The sequence below is a fragment of the Danio rerio genome, chromosome 9, assembly GCF_049306965.1.
Source record: "Danio rerio strain Tuebingen ecotype United States chromosome 9, GRCz12tu, whole genome shotgun sequence".
NCBI classification, from domain to species: Eukaryota; Metazoa; Chordata; class Actinopteri; order Cypriniformes; family Danionidae; genus Danio; species Danio rerio.
The window spans coordinates 42,621,678-42,636,154 of record NC_133184.1 but is presented as its reverse complement, the minus strand read 5'-3'; the positions used below and the strand labels follow the sequence as shown (position 1 = coordinate 42,636,154).

At 37.2% G+C, this 14,477-nt stretch overlaps 1 protein-coding gene across 2 annotated transcripts in view; it reads right to left on the bottom strand.

Annotated features, from left to right (window-relative positions):
* The window catches only part of hibch (3-hydroxyisobutyryl-CoA hydrolase), a 50,752-nt gene that overhangs the window by 17,455 nt on the left and 18,820 nt on the right, over window positions 1–14,477 (bottom strand). For both annotated transcript variants that reach the window (NM_001014316.2, XM_073912309.1), the window contains exons 8-9: window positions 6,703–6,848; window positions 584–670 (exon numbers count right to left, since the gene is read on the bottom strand). In NM_001014316.2, coding sequence (NP_001014338.2) covers window positions 584–670; window positions 6,703–6,848 — 233 coding nt within the window. The remainder of the gene's footprint in view (window positions 1–583; window positions 671–6,702; window positions 6,849–14,477) is intronic.

Here is a 14,477-nt window from a genome sequence, read left to right as displayed (position 1 = left end):
AATAACGCAGGATTCAGTTGACCAGGGATTTAGGATGATCCTGGATTAACTATTTCACAAAGCTCTAATGAGGGTTAAACATTCAACATTTTTAAAAATACCTTTTGGTTTAGTGGATGAAATAAAGGGTATGCCAGTACAAAAAAAATATTCATTGGATTTACTACAATTTTTTTTTAAAGTAAGTGCCAGAAAACAATTTATATGGGCTGAATTTAAACAAACAAATTAGGTAAATTATTACTTCGTAATATATATTTATACTTCATATTTATATTCAGCACATATAAATTGTAAATGTAGTAAATCCAATAAAAATGTAGTAAATCCAATGAATCTTTGTTTTCAGTGTACAACGTGGGGCCGTCCATTTGATACGAGAAAGTCTTCCACATTTGTGTTGCCACATGGCATTTCATTTGAACCATATAAAGATGTACTGAAAGCAGATCCAGCAGTGTTGTACTGTGGCTATGGTAACAGCTTATACAAGCCCAGCACTGTGTAGTGTAACCACAAGCACAGAGGTTATAAAAGTCTGCACAGAGCATTTTAAAGAGTAACATCTGTCTCTGCCACATACCTGTTCCTGATAAGAGTCCAGTAGCTGAGCCACATCGCTGATAGATGGAGACTTCAAGTCAACAAGATCCTTCTCTAGAGATTCAATCTGATAAGACAGAAAAATGAGACAATTCTCAACTACAGGTATCCAAAAAATATTGTGGGTCTAGATCAGATGCTGAGAAGCAGAGAAGGGAATGTGTTGTTTACAACAGGAATTTTTACAAGGTGTTTCCTGATGTTAACTGCAGGGGCACAGAGAAACAACAGCTCTGATCTCAAATAGTGTGCCCTCTACTTGCCTTTAAAGTCATCTCAAACATGCTCCTAATATGAAAATAGCTTCTTTTGGCTGCATTGCATGTATCTATTTATATGTATAAAGGGGTATAAAATGTCCCAGCAGAGCAGGGTTTTTCCTGGCTCAAAATGAGGCGGAGGTGGAATCCCAATCATGAGATTTTTGCTACTTGAAACGAACACATTTTGCATTGTTCTTTTAATCTCATCAAGTGAAATATTATCTTATTAAAAAAGAATAACATTAAATGTAATTAAATACAAGGCAAGTGCCTTAGCATAGAGATCTGCGCGGGACTAAATTTTGAATCCCGCTCCCGCCCGCACCCGCCAGGTTTTAGCCCGAACCCGACCGCTCCCGCTTATATTAAGAACTTATTGTCCCGCTGCCCGACCCGCCCCGTTTTTTGCCCGCCGCGCCCGATCCCGCTAAAGAGCGGGGGAGAACAAAACCGAAAATCCCCCAGCTATACAGTCCAGACAGCCAAGCTGTCTGTATAAACAAACACACACAAACTCACAAGCACCAAGCAGACACACAGGCGTTTGCTGTTATATCAACTCAAAGGCTTGTAATACCATGTATCAAGTACCAATGTAATACCAAAATGTTTTATATAAAGGTATATAAAAACTGAGTCGCGCCAGCTCCGGGCCGCAGCGCACATTACTCTCGGGCCGATTCCGGCGCAGATGTGGCAGCGTCGGCTCGCTTACGGCCGCCGCATCTGGCCCGATTGATTCGGGCTGGAATCGGGCAGTGAGTCCACAAGCATCCAGAGTCCGGCAGCCAGAGCCGGGCTGAGTGGTAAGTCTCTAGCAGGCGAGAATCTAGCCGGAACTGGCCCGAGTGTATTTTGCTATCTGGGAAAGATCTCTCTCTCTCTTATTTGCGCGCGCGCACTAACATACACACACACAAGCACCAAGCACACACACAGGCAAAGCTCTCTCTCTCTCTCTCATTCGCATAGCAATATCCGCGATATTGCTAGACAGCCCGCTCCCGTCCCAAATTAAACCCGTTACCGACCGCTCCCGCGATTTATTCGGAAATTTATTCCCGCGCCGCAGAAATCTAGTGCAGACCTCTACCTCAGCATCTGCTGGTAGCTGTGAATGCGTGTCTGATTTTTGTCAAAAAGTGGAGGTGGTACAAAATGGTGGATGTGGCTGTCTCATTTCGTCAATCCAATCACAATGTTAAAAAAAAAATTTTTCTATAACATATACATTTGGATGTACTAGTTTTTTGGACCGTTATCGTAAGTTATTTTTTTAGATAAGTTCCAGATTTAAAGACCACTATTCTAGCTACAAGCTGCTTTGGAACTATATGCACCATGCAACACACTATACAATCAAACAGAATATAAGGTATATAACTGGGATACTGAAGGTAGCATGACAATTAATGTTTAATTAAAGTCCTACATTGAAAATATTTAAGATTTTTTGGTAAAACTTTATTTTGATAGTTCATTTGAGTATTAGCAGACTGTCTGCTTCATTTCTGTTGATACTGCTCCTTCAACAGACATTTAACTGACTATAAGAAACTTTGCAAGTACATGTCAACTTACACTAACCCCAACCTAACAGTCTACTTATAATCTAATGAGAATTAGTTGGCATGTAGATGCAATGTAACTAGGCATGGGACAATACCTGTTTTCAAGTTATACCGCGGTTTTGAAAAGTCAAGGTTTTAAAACCACCGCAATTTTCTGTAATACCGTCCCTAAGGTATGTGTACGATTTTTTATTTAAATTTTTTTTGTTTTTGTTTTTTTTAGGAAAACAGTATCTCCAGCAAAAAAAGATATCCGAAGATGTGTAAAGAAATTTGTGTTTTTAAAACTAATGAAGACAGCAGAGGTCAATGATTTATTTGAATTATATAACCTGACGTGTTTACTGCTCCAAAATATTATCTATCAAAAAATAAAGTATATTGTTTTTAAAGAGGAAAAAACTTAGTTTTTTTACCCAGACATTTAAAAAGAATATATTTTAGAGCAGTGAGCACAACACCGTGATATTTTTATCCAAGGTTATCATACCATCAGAATCTTATACCGGCCTAAATGTAACTTAATTCAACAAACAAACTATCAAAATAAAGTGTGACCATTTTTTTCCCCTTTTTACTTCGGTGAGAGCATCAAGGTGGTCGGAAGTCATTCATTCAATGCAAGAAGTCATTCATTTTTAACGGTAAAATCAATGGGATTTTGTTTTGTGTGAGCATCAAGAGGAGTTAAAATCTGGTCAACTTTATGGTAATTAGCTATGGCTATAGTTTGGCATCATAGTTTACAGCTTGAGAGGGCTCCAGAGTAATAAACACATTTAATAATGAATACATTTTGGTTCGGACTATATTAGTTCCCAAGCAAAACAAAGCACAAGTGAATTATTTCTATGTGGATTTCCCAGCTTGTAATGTAAGGTGTGCACAAATTACCGTAAACGTGAAGACCAAGGCTATTAAACGACGTCTATAAACAGCATGCTGAAATTAGACTAGCACATAAACATGAACACAAAATACACCAATGGCTTTTAATTGTTTTATGTCATTAGAAAACATCTAAACATATTGGACCATATTTGCCGGCGGTGATGTGAACGCATGGTTACGATGAAAAAATGAGAATTTAGAAATAGCTTAACAGAGATCTCAGAAAGAGTTTTTTTCCAGCAATTTAAATCCATTAAAAAAATTCTGTTTTTCTACGATTTCTAATAATCTTTTATTTCCGCGAGCTTTCTAGGCAGGAAATATCTTTTTTTTTATTTCTTGTCCTACTTTACGATAAATTAATTAGTACAGCCTGAACTATTGCACTATTTTCAGTGTCGATTTGCATCACTTGTACTACAAACTGAATCAGCTCACTACTAGTTCTGCTGTATGAACTAACGCCCTGTCCTCAGAGCCCTTTGTGTTTATTTTTATCACAAGTCACTTCTGTGTATAGCGTATATGCCAGATCCTGCTGGTCGTCTGTCCTTGGCCAGAGGATGTATGTGTGTGTGTGTGTGTGTGTGTGTGTGTGTGTGTGTGTGTGTGTGTGTGTGTGTGTGTGTGTGTGTGTGTGTGTGCCTGTCTCCAGCAGTGCCAAGCCCTGCTCCTCATTTTCACCTCTGGCACATGAACATGTCGTGTCAGGACTCAGTCGCCCCCTGCTGCCCAGAGATCACTGACAAGCCTGAGAAACGCTGACTAAGTCCTCTCCTTTCAGTACTTTCTCTCATTTCACCACCAAATGCAAGAAAAGCAGCCCAAAAGCCCAGGAGGGCAGCACCAGCACAGCTCCCATACAGCCATTATTACCTTGAACATGAATTTAATCCTCTTCAAACTCTATTAAAACTCTACTCCAATCGTAATAGCTGCTGCTGCTGCTGTTTTAGCTATTTGTCTACAGTTTGATATGAATTCCTCTGGTTTTATATATGTTAAACAAACAAAGTTCAACTCTAAATACATCTTTTTGTCAGGTATAATTATAATTTGGCCTATATTTCATCCACAGCAATATTTAGGAGTGAATCAGGTTATTCTGGTGGCATATGACAAAAATAAATCTCTTTACCAATTTGGTTGAAGGGATTGTCATTTAACAACAAATCTACTCATTCATTCATTTTCTTTTCAGCTTAGTCCCTTTATTACATATAAAACCCTTTAATTACATATTACATATAAAACACATGCTGGGGTGCGTTTCCCAAAACCATTGTTAGCCAATTAAGGTTGCAAGTTCTGTCGTTACAAACATAGTTTGTTGATTTGCTGTTTCCCAAATCTGTCGCTCCAACGAACATTCGCAAACTGCGTCGCAAACTTGAGCACTCGCAACTACACCTCCGGAGCTGTAGTTTGAAACACAGTTCCTGGCTGTGTTCTATTGCCACTTATCCCTCTGTGCCCTATTCATTTAGAACATTCTAACATTTAAAGTTGGAATTATTAAAAATAAAAAAGCATTAAGGTCATCTCTCTTAGGTGTCATTTGCTTTCAAACTATTTTTACCGTTCAGTTTTAGCGATCGTCATGTTTACAATCGTACTCCCTTCGCAGTGCACTTTGAAAACATTGATGTCATTTTGAACACAGCCTCATGGCGAAAACAATAAGTGACCTATTATTTAAAAGTGACCTATTATTTATGTTACGTTTCCAAAGCTTGTGAAAGCAAAAAGCGTACGTTAATTATTTTAATTTATAGTTGGTTATTTATTAAGTATCTGTACTGTATATGACATGGATTTTATGTTTTAGAATAGAATATGTAATGTTCAACTTCTCAATAATATTAGTAAAGCAAACCCTTTGTGCCATTTACATATATTTCAATTAATATGGAAAGCGAGTGCATGTTTTTTTTTTTAAATGTGTGTGCGTGTAAAACAATATAATTTGCACAAAGAAGTTATGGGTTCTTCTCTAAAGAAGTAGTTACTCCACCCAGTTAAGAGCATCATATATGGCCCGTATGCGTGTTAGCAGGAGAAACAAAAATCACAAGGTGTCTGATTTACTCAAATCAGATTTAGGCCTTGTTCATATCATATGTGGAAATATATCCGATATGAATCGTAACCATGACCTCATGTCTGCAGTGTAAGCCAGATTTTCTCCTGTCAAGGCACACGACTGTAGTGAATTATGTCAACTCTGACACTTTTATTTAAGAACAGACTTCAGCAGAGTCAAACCTTAAATCTTATATTACTAGAAAAAAAAAAAAAAAAAGCTTTTATATTGTCATGTAGCACAAGTATTTAAGCATGTTTAACAAGAGAGAGATAGAGAAAGAGTGCAACATCCGCCTCACAATATAAACTAATATAAAACTATTGCATACATCATATGCATAAATCAGGCCATGAGCATGACATTAAAATAGCTACTGGTTTAAAAGATCCTATATAAAATCATAATCATAAATCATAAACTGTAGCAAAACAACATGTCAAAAAACAAAATAAAAAATGAAACCCTGTAAACAGATTAAATACATGAATGGAGAAAAGAGCATTCATTTATTATCAGCTGTTAGTCAGCGCCCGCTCTTTTTTTTCCCCTAGTCATTGCACCTTATGCCCTGTGCAGAGTAAATGCAGAGAATTGAATATAAGAGAACTTTAAAAAGATGATAAATGTAAGCAAGTCATCATAAATCGGATACTGTCAAAAAATCTGAATTGACCATCAAGGTCTGCGATGTAAATACTCTGAAATTCTCTAGGGGAAAAGCCGGTCAGTAGAGTTTTCTATTTTCATTTATATATTAACAAATATTTTTAAGTGTTTGCATGTTCCTAAAATGATATGCATGTTCATTAAATTGAAGTAAATTCATTACAAGTTGATTAAAAAAAAAACTAATTGTTTTGCATTTTGTGATTTATTAATTTGTTTGTTTTTATTAAAAATCTATTTTTCATATATATATATATATATATATATATATATATATATATATATATATATATATATAGACTATTCCATTATTCCATGTTTTATCATTAAGGATTTCTTTTAAATAGTGTATAAATATCGTCTCGTCTTGTCTCGTCTCGTGAACCCAATCTTGTGTCTCGTCTCTGATCTCTTGGAGTGGGCATCTCGTCACACCTGTAGTATACAGTATTTACTATTGTCATCAATGTTGAAAAAGGCTTTTTTTTTGGAAACTGTGAAACATTACAACAGTAAAATGTTAAGTATGTATTTATTTCTGGACACAAAGGTAAATTGACATTTATTTGGCCAATCAGACATGGGTAACCTCAGATGAACTCATCAATTTTCACTACATTACCTTCTCTGACTGCACAAAGTGAGTAGCCACCCCGACCCTCTGGACATCTCGTCCTTTGAGGCGGAAACCTGTCAGGGCGAGAAAAAGGCCCAGCTTGCCTTGAAGTCTAGGCAGAAAGTAGCCACCACCGACATCAGGGAACAAACCTACAGTATAAAAACACAAAAATAAAAATCAAAGCCATTTAAACATTTTCTTCATCAAAAAACCCCACTATAATTTATATTATATTTAATAATTGTTTACATTGATTTGAGTGAGATGACCAGAAGATCACTTTATTTGTAAAGTAATGTAATATTTCTAAAACAGCAACATTTGTACTTTTACTACATTTTTCAAATACTGTTTCCACTGACTAAATTCAATTCAGAGCTGGATGATTCTTCATATAAGATTTTTTTGTTATTTTTATTTAGAAAGTTAATGCAGAAAAGACACTTTCTAACTGTTGTGCATTAGTGACACTCGATATCTACTGTATGTTTATGCTGTTATCCATTAACAAGACCACTGAGACATGACTTTTAATGCTCTTTACACAGAAAGAAATCTGGCCACAGGAGTAAACATTTTCTCAAAGTGATTTCATAAGTAATATCAGAACAGAGACTCAGAAAATACTTGAATAAATAAAAAAGACTTTGTGCGAGTAATAGAGCCATCACTTTTTTTTGTGCAAATGACTCAATAATTATGTTAGCTTCTTAAAATATTAATTAAATGTCATGTTTTTTTTCCGGGAATAATATTTCTAAAGGAGCTGTTGAACCAGATTTTGGTAAAAACTTAAAACATTTACAAACATAAAAAATAAAATAAAACAAAACAAAAATCTGAAAAATGAGTTGTGTGAAATAACAACGGTATTACACAAGGAGAAAGTACTGAACTACTGAAATGTATTTAATACTTTATATAAAAGCCTTTTTTTTGGTAAAGGCATCTTAAAGACACCTCTCATATAGAGAATGTAGTCACATGAATTGCTCAGGTGTGATTTTTATTGACTTCAACAGAGTGTAAAAATCTTGATGGTTCTGTGGGTCTCATCTATCATATTTGAGCTTTATTTAGTATTTTCTATATTGGATTCAAGTCAGGTGATTGGCTAAGCCATTCCACAGCTTGATTTTCTTTCTCTGAAAGCATTTGAGATTTTTTTTTGTCTGTGTTTTGGATCACTATTATGCTGATATGACCACCGTGGTCTTTTACTGCCTTTCTACACCTCCCTTTCTTCATGCCCTCAATACTTTTTCCCTGCTTCATTTTATTTATTGTGTATAACTTAATCTGTAACCTAATTTGATTTATTTTCTTTGCATATATGGATTTATTTGGTCGTTACTAACATCTGGGGAAAATTTCAAGTCAACGGCACCTTTAGAAATAAGCTTTCTGAGAAAAATGGTGATGTGTTCAATACTTACGATCCCCGCTGTATATTGCAATGATATGTACTGTATACACCTTTATAGTTTATATGTAAAAAATAAAATGTTCTACGCGTATTAGTTGTTAAACTAAATTAAATATTACCCAAACCTTTATGTCTTAATGATTTTTAAAAGGAATAATAACAATAATACAATTCAGTCAATATCTTATTCTATAACTTTGAAAATTCCACTACAAAACATATTTTTTTCTTCAGGCACCTGCAAGGTTGTTCCTGGCTTGCATAAACAGTAACAAATGGCACCATACGCTTTCAGCTACCAAACATGGTATTCAGTCTTCAGGATGGGATATAAAACGGCATAGATCTTATTAACATGATGTGCTTTTCAGTAGCAAGGGCTGAGAAAATGACATCAGTTTCCTCACAGACAACCAGCATGAGGTACAATTGTGAAAAAGGCACGAGAAGATTAGATCCCCTTGACCTGATTCCAGGAGGCCAATGTAATATCATGAATGCAGATTATGCTTGTTGTTTACCCAATCGCATTGTTTTGTGGCCAGCATAGTTTAAAGACTCAAATAGCCCCATAATCCATCATCAGAAGGGGGTGAAGGGGTGGGCTTCAGGTTGCAGGGCTGGGGGTTGCATTTTCAGTGCACAGATGGCTGGCACACTGTCAGGGGAGGTGCCACCATGGGCGAATGCCACAGCTCAGCACAAATGGCTCAAGGCTACTGATGCCATGCTGTTTGTGGTGCTTTCCTTCTGGAATCCCACATAGCCTAAAGCATTTAAAAGCAGAGCATGACTCAAAGTCAGGATATAAAAACACAGTTCCTTAAGGGAGCTGACCCAAAAATGAATGGTTTATTCACCCTCTACTTGTTTGAGTTTTTTGTCAAAAACAGAAGAAGAGATTTTGAAGAACGTTGCAAACCGGTAACTATCGACTTGCAAATTTTTTGTCAATAGCTACTGGTTCCCAATAAAATATCTTCTTTTGTGTTTAACAGATAAACAAAGGTTGGACTCAAACTTGAGGGTGAATAAATGGGGAGTAAGTATTTATTTTTGGGTCAACTAACACTTTAAAGAGTCCTAACACTATAGTTTTCTCAAAAGGAGCAAACAGAGTGGAACAATCAAATGTCTGTTTAAGTGACCCCAGATAGTAATAGCAGCTCAGACAATGGCTTGGGGCTGTATATATAGAAAATTGGCACACGTTATCTTTGCTGGACATTATTAGTATGGAACTATCAACAGCGCGCATACATGGAGCTCAGTCAAAAACTGCTAAGTCCTGGAATTTAACTTTTGATGTTGTCAAATCTTTTGTTTCTTCCTTCTAATGTACAGCTTTTCTGTTTATATGGTCTTCATGTATCTCATGATGTAATAGTTATTTTTTTGTACGTACCTAACTTCTACTCTGTATTTGGGTTTACATTATTTTTATTTTTTTATTTTTTATATAACACAGCAAGCTTTAAGTTTTGTCATTATAGAACAAGTCCACCTGGGTGGGGGTGGGATTCGGGGGTTGTTTTACGATATGGTCATATGCTGTATGCTCTCTATATTAAACAAAAAATTAAAATAATAAAAACAATTGTTCACAAAAAAGAAAATTGGTACACGTGTGAAACAGGTTAAAAAAATCAGATTTTCATTGAAACTTTCATTACACTGCTTATGACAGAAGTTTTTTTATCTGAAATAAAATATATCAATTCAACTAAATCAAATCAAAAAGATTAAATAACATCAAATAAAATAAACAGATTGCATATTTAGGTCATTTTTCAAGTATTAAGCTGACTCAGAACGTGTCTCATTCTAAACACTGTTCTAACAGGAGCGGTTACACTACTAAATTTTTATATCTTTTCTGAAAACATCTTGAAGGTTATAAGTAGACAAGCTTAAAGGGTCACGAAACCCCGAAACACATTTTTTGAGCTGTTGATAATCGTATATGTGCCCCACACTACTAAAAACACTATTAGGACAGATATATTTCACTAAAAAGAGAAAATTGGTTGTTTTTACGTTATTTCGAGCAAGTTCGTACTTCAGGTTTGAAACTAATTTTTGAAGCTGCGTCACGGCCATGACATCTTAGCGTGTATTTCAGCGTGTAGACTGATCGTCTCTACCTGGGAGTACCTTATTACATCTCTGAGTGTGCTGCATTCATTCATGAGTAAGACTTGTTTCAAACCAATCAGCGAGCTCTGTATGCGAGCAACTTCATTAATATGCATACAAGCTTCGAAGACTGTTTGTACCTGAAACAGTGTTCAGCAACAGGGACGCCACGTTATGTTGCCAAAAGAAGTGGGGAAGGAATAAAAAACTTTATTATTATTATTGTTTATAATGTGCTGCAACGAAGGTTTTGTTTTCATTCTCCAGCTATGAGAGCGCAACTGGACTCATGTGTGGATCAGTGCACACGACACGCGGCAGAAATATGTTTGTACAGAACATTTTTTACTCAAGAGCTTTTCTCATCTGGAAATGGTGAAATCCGGATTTGCTGCTTGTCTCCTTTTAAAAAAGACACGGCTCCAGATGGTGTTGATTGTCCTGTCTCTACAGATTTGGTAAGTGCGTGCGATCAGTGCCCTTTCTTTGTTCATTCATATGGCAAAGTTATAGTTCGTATCGTCAGCAGTACTCTTTCAGTGTTTAAAGACAGACCTTAGTCAAATGATTTCTAAGTTACTTAGTTTACGTTAACATCACTACAATATTATGGACTGAAAGATTTGCTGTAAATGCTGCTCTCCAAGTGTGAACATGTGAACACTGCAAGCAAACTATTACAGACCGTCGTGTTTATTTTCGTCGCATTTTGTGACCGGATAGTCTATACACACATGGCTTTTTACAGAGAAATGCAGAGATTTTTTCTCTTAAGCCTGGTTTATACTTCTGCGTCAAGTAACCAGCATAACCCATGGCGCATGCAATGCCCGTAGCTGTGCATTTACACTTCTGCTCACTGTCTCTGTTGGTCTGAATTAACACATCCGAAACGCTAGTTGGCAGTGAGGTGTAAATGTTCCTCTGTGTCGAGTTTCTTCGCTGCTGTTTTGCTTTTCCTGAACACTTCCTGGATGTACAAGTGGCTCAAACTCGCTCATTTTGAGGCAGGAACCGGCGGACGTGCAATAACTTTAACTATGAGGTAAACACAAAACAAAACTTTCCATCCGGAGCTCCTTCACGGGACTCCACACTTGTAAACAATCGGTCCATTGGGCTCGCACCATTCGCGAGGCTCTAGGTCCCGCCCAGACTCTTCAGCGCTACCAAGCCGACCAATCACAGAGCTTGCGCTACGCGTTGTTGCGACGTGTAGTTACATTTTTTGAGAGGTGCACGTCAGTGACGCAGACGGCCACAGCGAAGGGCTATGCGTCAATGCCGTAGCATGTGCCGGCGTTTGACGCAGAAGTATAAATCAGCCTTTATACGACGTGCAGTATCAAACATTCCACCGTCATTAAACACAGTCACTGTCTTTCTCCCCTGTGTGTGTGTTTGTTTTGCCTCGGTGAAAATCAGCGCGTGCCCAAATGGAAACTCCCATTTTTATTTAAATCCTTTCCCTTTTCCCTCCCCCGACACTCCCACCTAAACAAAGCTAGACACACCCACTTTCTTGACTTTTTCTAAAATAGAGGTGTGAAAACACCCTGCTGAAACATGGGGGTTTCATGGCCCTTTAAACAATATAGATGCTGTTTACACATGGTTTTAATCATCCGCTTGTAAAACTTCAGTGATAAAGCAATCTCCCATGAGTGTGTATAGTGCTGTATGTTTGCCTAACCTGTGGCAAAATGGCAAATATTTTAAATGTGTTAAACAAGCATAAAAAATGATCTACATACTGTAAATGATCTACGGACTGTAATATCTGCTTAAATATAAAAACAACATGCGATAAGAATAAAAGAATTGGAATTCAAAACTACTAATTCGTATGTAAAAAAAAAATTAAAATGTTAAAATGTACAAATCTGCACATTTTTCTATTAAAAAAGTCTACATATTCTGTATAGATCCTCACACCTCATTCAGCATAAGTGATGATTACCAAAATGCTGACGCTGCGTGATGGTACAGGACGTGAGGCAAAATAGGGGAGATACAGCACACCAACACAACTGGGTCACACTTCAAATCGATTCTTCAAAGGATTCAGATGTGCAAAGGAAATATTCATGAATCTACATGATGTAATAATTATTTAACTACCTCAGGTCAAGGAGGAAACTCTAACAAAGTAACAGACAGACGAAGCTGGCCGCCTTAACACAGAATAAACCATTAAGACAAGTGCAAACCCAAAGAGGATTATTCATTGAGCTGAGGTTGAGAGACACAGGCTCTTAATGGAATTAGCGGGTGATGGCACACAGACGCTGGGCATTCACTCAATCAAACACACACACATGCACAGACGCACAACAGATGTGTCACAGAGCGTGATTAGCACTACTTCCTGCCACTCCAACAGTCCCGCGGGGAGTCTTTGCTCAAGGCCTGCAAGAGTGAAGGACACAGCGCAGCTCTGGAGGAAGTGCTGTAAAGCACTCTCATTAAGAGTCCAGAATGACTTACAATAGCCAAGGCAAATTTCTGCCTACATGTGTGGGAGCATGTGATGGGGACAAGGGCAGAGTATTCATCACAGGCAATATGAATTATTCTGCATCAAGGCTCCAGACATGCCTTTCACCGTGTGTGATTAGAATGCGGAGTGAAAAAAATCTAAAGCGTGTGGAATAAAAGCAAGACGCAGCGTGAATGGTTATGAAATGGCAGATGTGGAAACATTTTGTTTTAATTTTATCACCTATAGGGCTGGGCGATTTGGCTTAACATCCCAATCTCGAGTAATTGTACTTTTTAACTCAATAAAGATTAAAGAGCCCCTATTATGGGTTTTTGAAAATGACCTTCCATGCAGTGTGTAACACAGCTCTAAGTAAAGTAAAAGATCCAGCTAAGGATCTTTAAAACTATTGATTCATCTATAAAAGAGTCAACTCAGAGTGGTTCAAATGAATCAGCACAGTAACGAGTCTTTAGCCGTGTCAGCATGACGTAGATACAGAACCCAAGCTCCACCCATTTGTTGCATGCGCAGACCCAGGATAATTGAAACCCCCGGCCTTGCCCAAAAACACGTTAGAAAGAAAAAAAGGAAGACAAACATTGTAGCGGATCCCGGTTAAATCATGTCGCCAAGACGCTGTGTTTTGAAGTGTGAGGGAAAGTTAGTTTTATTTTCCCTAACTTAAGATGAGGCTGAAAAGAGTCAGTGCTTGAAGTTTATTTTTGAAAAAATACCTCAGCATTATAGCCCCAGCCTTGTGCTGTGTTCCCGTCATTTTTTCTGACAAGTGCTTTAGAAATTTACATCTTTACAACAGGAGATTCGTCGGCCGTTTTTTAAATGGAAGGATCAGAAAGGACTATTGATGTATGGGACTTTGAGAGCTTGACAGGAACTTTATCAGTACACAGTTCATGATTCAGCTTCCTCCATTTCACAAGTGAAAGTAACTTAAGTGTGATTAAAATGGCTTTTTGCTTACTCCAGCTCGCAAATTATGTATTTACTTGTGTTCTGTTATTTGCTTGTACTGTATCTGGTTAACTCTATATTCTCATATCACGACTAAAACCACATTGAAAACGCGACGCATGTCGATTTGTTTACGGATTTAGATTCTATGTCAATGCAATGGCCACCATCAGCTGGTCCTACACACTTGGCGGTCAAGTTTCAAAATAGTTCAGCTTTTGCCACTGTGCGGCTGAATGTGTATTATGGTTAAGAATAGAGTATATGCTGGTGTTTAACTGCATTGCATTGCACTCCTGCATTGGCCTCACATATACTCTACACTCTTGACTACTTCAATTTCTCTCTGTCTCACGCTCAATTCAGTCAACCAATCACAACAGACTGGGTCATCGGACCAATCAGCACAGATCAGCATTGCGCTAATGAGGGGTTTGGGAACAAATAAATCGCTGAATTAATTTTATAAGAGTCGTTGGGATAATTAGGTAAAAAACAATGCATATTAAAAGACAATGAAATAGTTATTTGATCTTGCAGGCTTATCAGACTGTTGTTGGAGAACCCCAAAACCAAAATATGACCCTTTTTTAATGCAAAATAGGGAGTCTTTAATATGGTTTAAAAGCTTTTTACTGTAAATTACTATTGTATTTTATTTGAATTACTGGTGCGTGACTGGTGTGTAATCGATGCCTAATCTCTCTCTGTACACTTTACTGACGCACAAATTTTCTTAAGTTTTTCATGTACAACTCG